General features: G+C 39.8%; 1 protein-coding gene across 1 annotated transcript; it reads left to right on the top strand.

Annotated features, from left to right (window-relative positions):
• Positions 1-1,374: 1,374 nt before the first annotated feature.
• Positions 1,375-3,688, top strand: LOC18436254 (AT-hook motif nuclear-localized protein 20). Its single transcript, XM_088845645.1, has one exon. The coding sequence runs from the start codon at positions 2,525-2,527 to the stop codon at positions 3,377-3,379; it is 855 nt and encodes a 284-aa protein (XP_088701771.1). The 5' UTR covers positions 1,375-2,524; the 3' UTR covers positions 3,380-3,688.
• Positions 3,689-7,602: the final 3,914 nt, after the last annotated feature.

A 7,602-nucleotide genomic window follows, 5' to 3' on the forward strand; every position in this document is an offset into this window, starting at 1 on the left:
TAATATTTAGTCAGACAACTTTATGACTTATAATTACTCAAAAGATTTCCTAATTACCAAAAAGGATTTCCTACTCCCCATCTGGAGTATACTATCGATCTACTCCCTCGGTCAAGTTACATACTAGGGATACTTTGTAGATCTCAAATTTTGGGGATATAATTCTTAAAACCCATAAAATAATCTTTTTTCTTCAAAATAAACTTTCTATGTACCGGAAAAAACTAATGCCTCAAGATTGAGACCGTCCAACTTTTGAAGGGGAAGAAGTAAATATCACAAAACTCAAAATTTATTTTTATTTTTTTAAAAATAATCATCGTCTATTACTTTTTATATTGTTCCAAAAAAATTAGACTAAAAAAGGGTGTAGTTTCACAATATGCTCCCGCTGGGGCACACTATATGTGCTCTATTGGTTAAAGCCATTTGGAATCTTGATGCTGAGCTGCTAACTATGGCGAATGTCCTAACGACGAATGTGCTAACTATGTATATGACGTCGAAAATGGATCGGTTTGATATCACCCCTCAATTAGAATTAGCAAAAACAATGTCTCCTTGCATAATATGGATTCCAAACATTCATGATTTGTATGTGAATGAGTCGAATTACTTATCCCTCGGTCTATTAGTGAACCATCTCTTCAGAGATTGTGAAAGATGTTCCACTAGAAAGATTCTTGTTATTGCTTCGACTCATATTCCCCAAAAAGTGGATCCTGCTCTAATAGTTCTGAATAAATCAACTACATGCATTAAAATACGGTCGAATGATGTTTAGGAGAAGAAGGGTGGCTAGGAAAAGGGTGGCATATATACTTTTCCGTTGCCCGGAGGAAATTCTTTTGTAAATTTCCTAAATTTAGACATTACTTTTACTCTCTCTCTCTCTCTCGTAGACAAGAGGAATTTTTTTCGATATGAAATTTTGGGAACCATTTATAAATTACTAGATAATTATTCTAAAAACAAAATAAAATTTAAAGTTTGAGTTTTTGATCAAATTGATGATCTCTATTCAACCTCGAGACATTATTTTTTTAAATACATATAAGATATAAATTTATAATTTTTTATTAAAATTAATCTCAGAGGTTACTTCCCCAAAACTTGAGATCCTAATTTCAATTATGTATTACCTGATTGGAGTAAGTGGATATTATGCTTATGGAGGAATACGATTTCTTTTGGCAAAAAAAATAAAATAGCTAAGGATTCAAATGTCATAAAGAAGAAGTAAAGGGTACTTAACATCATATATCAAGGATTATCTTGAAAAATGGAGATTATGACCAAACACTCCACTAACACAAGGGCACCTAATAACACTAAGACCTTATTAGCCCTTTACACGCTCAGCATTCGACACTATTGTCGGGGCGAGAGACAATGACGTGTTCCACTTCCTTCCTCGCACGTTACCCCAACATGCCCTTGCCCAAAACCACTCTCTCTCTACAAAGTTTTAAGCTCTCTCTCTCTCTAGAAACCAGGATAAAAACCGCTTTTCAAGTGCAACGGGCCCTTCTATATAAGATGGGCGGTTTTTACTTGTGCGGGTTTTTTTCACAGGATTCAGCCCCCCCTTCTATCTATCCACAACGAAGAGGAGAGAACAAAGAAGAGTCAAAACAGGTTTTGAAGGCATAACACAGGTTTTGTGCAGGGAAGGCATGGATTCCACGCTATGGTTGATTGATTTGAAAGAGATGGGTGGTTTGGAGTGGTTTTATCGGATCTGAGGCCAAGTGGGAGTTTTTTTTCTCTGTGAAAAGAAATTGGGTTCTGGTTTTCTCGGCGTGAAAGCGAAGGATTTCGGGTTTCTGGATTTGGGGTTTTGGGAGGAAGAAGGTGGGAAGCTCACAGTGACATTGCTGTGGAATTTACAGTGTTTGGTCATAGATTTGCTTGAATCTCAATCCAAGTGAGCGGTTTCTCTTTCTCTGAAAAGCCTATAACTCTTTTCCTCTCTGCAAAATCCAGGAGTTTTTGCTTTTTGTTGGGGTGATATAGAAGCAAGGATTTTCTGGTTTCTGCCTTCTTATTCCGGGGTTCCTTACCGATAAAAGCTCTCAAAGCATACTTCAAAGGATTTATGGTTTTTACACCACAGAAGAAAGAAGCCTCTATAAACCACATTTGAGAGGTTCGAGTTCGAGATTTCCTCATGAAAAGCAACTGTTCCTCTTTCTCACTCCGCAACAATCAAAATCCTGATCTCTAAATCTTGTTTCATTTGGCTCCAAGAAAGCTACAAAGCTCAAGACACAAGCATAGACTTCTCCTTCCTCTATTTTGGGCCTGTAATAAGCTAAAAGTAAGGTTTTCCTGGTCTTCTCAGCTGACTGTTTTTTTTGGTTCTCTTTTTTGGTGGATAGGCTTCTGTACCGAAACAAGGCGAAGAGAGTTGTGGAATAAACCACATTCTGGGTGGTTCTTCATTCCAAATTTGTTGTAATTTCTTGAAGGTTAAACCAGTAGGTGCGTCCTGGCAAACAGGTGGTGGGGCGGCAATGTGGGGATGGGCGACCCTAGCAACGAGCCCCCCGGTGGGCCATCCGCCCCCACCGGTCTTGGCCTTCTTGGTGGGTCTTCCCTAAAACCCCAAAACCACCACACCGAGGAAGCCCAGGAAGAGAGCGAGCCCCACGATGACACGCAAGAGGGAGGGGGCGAGGACGCTGGGGCTGAGGGTGGTGCAACATCGAGCGGTGGTGGGGGTGGGACACGACGGCCGCGGGGCAGGCCCCCAGGGTCGAAGAACAAGCCAAAGCCACCCATCATCATCACACGGGAGAGCCCAAATGCGCTGCGCAGCCACGTGCTGGAGGTTGCTGGGGGCGCCGATGTCGCTGAGAGTGTTGCTGCCTTTGCCCGCCGCCGGCAACGAGGGGTTTGCGTCCTCAGTGGAAGCGGTGTTGTTGCCAATGTGACCCTCCGTCAGCCCGCTGCACCGGGTGCCGTCGTCACCCTCCATGGACGCTTTGAAATCCTATCCCTCTCCGGTGCCTTCCTACCTGCGCCCTCGCCCCCTGCTGCCACGGGCCTCACTGTATACTTGGCTGGTGGTCAAGGTCAAGTGGTGGGGGGCAGTGTGGTGGGTGCCCTCGTTGCTTCCGGGCCGGTGATGGTCATTGCAGCCACTTTCTCGAATGCTACTTATGAGAGACTGCCGTTGGATGACGATGCAGAGAGTTCCGCACAAGGCCAATTGACCCCAGCAGCTCATGGTGGGGAGCAAGGGAGCAGTGTGGTGCCGGGGTCCATGGGGTTGCAGTCGGAGATGCCAGTGTATAACCTTCCGCCGAATTTGATGCCCAACGGGCAGCTGCCGCATGATGTCTACTGGACCCCGCCACCTCGGCCCCCTTATTGATGGATTCTAAGGCTGCTTGTGGTGGTGACTTCTGTTTTGGTCGAGTGTTTTAGTGAGGAGGAGGGGCCATTTGTCTCTCGACCTGGTTACTCTTTCTCATGAAGTGAAGAATGGTGGTGGTGATATCTTGTTTTCTTCTTGAGGATTTTGGTGTGCACATATGGGCCTGTCTGATGTTTCCTATGTCCACCTTTGGTTTTTACAAGCTTTTTGATATTGAGTTGCTGATACATTTGTTGCCTCTCTCTCTCCCGGACTACTCTCTTGTAAACTCCTGTGATTGATATTTGTTGCTTCTGTTTTTTTCTCCATGTTCTCTCAGACCCAACTCTCTTTTGAGCTTCTGTGATTGATAATTCTTGCTTCTGTTTCGCTCTATGTTCTCTCTCTTCTTGTCTTTTTATTCCCTTGATGTTTTTTGGCTCTTTATTTTTATCGCTTTCATTCTCTTTTGAGTTTTAATTTCTGACTTCTTTGTTTTCTCTCTACCTCTCTTTTGAGCTCTGTATTTTTTTAACACACTCTCTCTCTCTCTCCAAATATGACATATCTGGTAGTTCTTGTTTTGCTCTCTCTCTCTCTCTCTCTCTCTCTCTCTCTTTTGGTCTCTAGGACACTCACTTGTTTGTTGTAGGGTGAATGGATGCAAAACGGAACTGCAACGAGGGAGTGATGTCCTTCAATTCAAGTGCACCGACCTTCCCCACTGGTACGTTCACTGGTGTTTCTAGGGTTCTCTTGCTCTGAATTTTAGGACAAAGAATAGGACCAAAAATGGCAAAAAATGCGTAGGTACATCCCACATCTCCCCACTTGCACAAGTGTCCCCTAACCCTGAGAAATCAGTGGCTTTTTATCTGGACTTCTCCTGATGTGGTCCTCAAGTCTTGCATCCAATCCCTAGAGACACCGGAGTGACTTTGATATGACCCTTGAGTCTCTAATCTGTCTCGGCTTTAATGGGAAGTAACGGGGTGATGAAATTATTATTAGGGCAAAAGGATGGCAAACCCACCTGTGTTTGACAATGAAAACCATTGGGTTTGGGTCGTGGGACTTTGCACCCACCCTAACCCTGTCTCTTCATGCACAGGCTTAAAGGGTTCTTTCACATCGTAGATTGTGTTGTTTCTTCTTCATGTATTATTGACCCTCATGGGGTGGGTTTGTTGAGACGTAAGGTTTCTTACAACTCATCATAAATGCAAATCCAAGTCTTCTAGGGCCTTTACGCTACTCATTCATTTGTGTTTTTTTTTAAATTTTTTATTTATTTTGGTCTTTTGTGAGGATAGGGATGATTGTTTGTTGTGTATTATTATTATTGATATTACTATGAGAAGAGTAAAGTCATTGATGGATAGGGTTCAATAAAGTGGGTAAGACTAATATGTTAATAATAGAAAAAAGATTATATAAAGTGTAAGGATTCTACTACTTTAAGCAAGAGGTGCCTCAAAAAGCCATAGGAAAAGGTTGTTGATATACTAAAACCCCACAAATTGGCCCTCTCAACCTTAACATGTAAGTGTATAAAAATATTTTTTCAAATCATGAGAATGGTGCTTCTTGTAGAGCATTATCTGGACGGTCTATTTTCAAAAATTTTAATTATTTGTAGATATGCTCGATGTGAATCATTTTGGAACTTTTAAATTTTATTTTTAAATTTTATAATTAAGAGTGACGATAGATTTTTATGCCATTGGAAGTCCTTCTAGCACTAAACTGCATCTTTTGCTGTAGTTTTGAGGTGTGCCTTACATTGAACATCATTCTTAATTAGTATTAGTACGAGAAGAGTAAAGTCATTAATAAATGGGGTTGGATAAAATGGGTAATACTGATATGTTAAATGAGAGACTCATATTTTCTCTTCATGAAAATGATATCACTTGGGCTTTTATGGTCCTTCAAGTACTGAGGGGCTTGTAGTTTGTAATACTTTTAATTCAATGCATGTGCAAATATGGGTTGGAGATTTAGGATTTGTAAGCATGGGAGAACTTTGGGTCAGTAAGTTCGCCTCTCTTACAGCCTTCGAGTGGTCGATTTGGTTTGCTCCAAGAGGTAAGTGCCTTAGTAATGGTCTCAAGATTTAGTTATCGTTTGATTCTTTATTGAGAATTAAAGTAACCGTTGATTATTTTTTTATTGGGTGCTCTATGATCATGGAGATCAACAGTCGTTTAAGATGCAAAGATGAGAAACCTTTGTTTTTTTACCTTGCAAGTAAAGCTAAGGTTTAAACGGTGCTCCTCGAATAACATTCAATCCTTTGGTTTTGATAGCGTTCTTGTTTTGATAACTTGGGCCGGATGGATTATGAATTCTTTAATAGGTGAGGTTAGTATAAGGTGCACACCTTATACTATACAAGTAAGGCACCTCTAAATTTTGTTGATATATGTGTTTGAAACTTTTATGATGAGTTGAAAATCTTTGTTCAAATCTTAATTAAGAAATATAAATTTCAAAAGTTGTGCAGAGAGAGTGTATATATAAATACTTGAAAATAGATGGTCTCAATAACTTATTATTGAATGCACTACTTTTAGAATTTAATATTCCTCTTTTTTTTCTCGGCTCTATACAAACCTCACCTTTATTATAAAATGACATAAACAACTTTAGAAATTACTTATGCCTCTAAGTGACTAAAATTATTCGAAATAAATAAAAGACAAAATGATAGATTTAATAACTAATTTTTCCTTTTGTGGTTTCTCTTGTAAACTTTAAACTTCTCTATCTTGTCTAGATACTCGAGAATAGTATTCTAAGCTTCATCAGTCCCCCTTTCCTCAAAAGAGTTCGCTTTCGAATTCGGCGACGTTTTGTTAAAGGTATCACCACGATATTAAATGAGATGCTTGACATTAAAAAGCATCGGAAATGCGAATATAATTAGAAAGCTTCAATTTGCAAGCATGGTCATTAATATTTTCCAAAATTTTAAATGGCCCTACCTTGACGAGACTTGAGATCAAGGTATGCCATTTTACTGCACTCCTTATACACCATGCCTCAGGCCCATTAACAATTACCACACTAGCACAACACATTTGGTCCTGAACACAACGGAGAATACTCTACCATGAATTTTGAAGCGGCTTAAGATTAATGATGCATTACCCCCATGATTTTTTGCAATTCACACGTAGGATTAGATTAGATATAGAGGTTCACCCCAAAAAAAGGTAATGGTTGTAGTTAAACTCTAACATTAGGAATCATATAGGGAACCATTCAATGGCCACCTTCTATATTGAACTTACTAGCAAAAAGCTCATATGAAAATATCACTAAACAAATGTGGCGTACCTCACATGATACTCTATATTCAGGTAGAACTCCAAGAAGAAGAAAATCTATCATTATCTCCGTTGACACCATTATCCTCGCGCTTTATATAGTGACTAAGAAACTTGTTGCCTCTATTATTTTGAGAGCAACTCCTTGACATCCACCTGTGTTTCATAAGAAATAGGAGCATCCACAAAATCATCTCTAAGGGTAGGCTCTTCTTATTTCTTTTCATTGAAGGTAGGTTCACCAACTTCTTTATCATAAAATGATTCTTTTAACAAACTCAAATCCTCTCCAGGGTACACAATAGTGTTGTCCCCATCATAAAACTCTTGGATTTCACTCTTGAGATTGGTTTCCCACCTCCTACTATCTCTATCCATACGATCCTCTCTCCTTAGAGCTTGATCATAGAAGGGATTTATGGATTCTTTACTTGCCTCGCTGTCCTACTCCTGAGATGGAGCTTCCCTCTGTGCCAAATGCATAGCTAGAGTTTTGTCCAATTTCCTTAGATCTGCAATCCCTTATAGAGCTCTAACATAACCTTCTATATATATATATATATATATATATATATATATATATAGCAATTTTTGTTGTTTGAATCTCTTATAGATGAACTTTTGAAATATCTATGCCTGAAAAAACAAGAAATAAGACAAGTGGGACTTGCAACCAATATCCAAGCCAGTTTTATCATACATGCAGTATTGAAGTCTGAGATATTATGAATTGAGAGGCACGGCTCCATACCATACATAGTGAACTCTTGAATGTCATCGGGTACTATTAACTTCCTCACCATTCTTGTAACCGTCACCTGTAATCCGCACACGATGGGTAGATGTAGCATCGCCTCGAAGGGACAATCAGGTTGACAGCACACAGTGAAGTACAAATCTCACCAATGA

Source organism: Amborella trichopoda, chromosome 8, assembly GCF_054954075.1.
Source record: "Amborella trichopoda isolate Santa Cruz 75 chromosome 8, AtrichopodaSantaCruz75HAP2 v2.0, whole genome shotgun sequence".
NCBI lineage: Eukaryota > Viridiplantae > Streptophyta > Magnoliopsida > Amborellales > Amborellaceae > Amborella > Amborella trichopoda.

Coding starts and splice junctions, on each gene's coding strand:
- LOC18436254 (XM_088845645.1), top strand. CDS start 2,525: ATGGGCGACCCTAGCAACGAGCCCCCCGGTGGGCCATCCGCCCCCACC.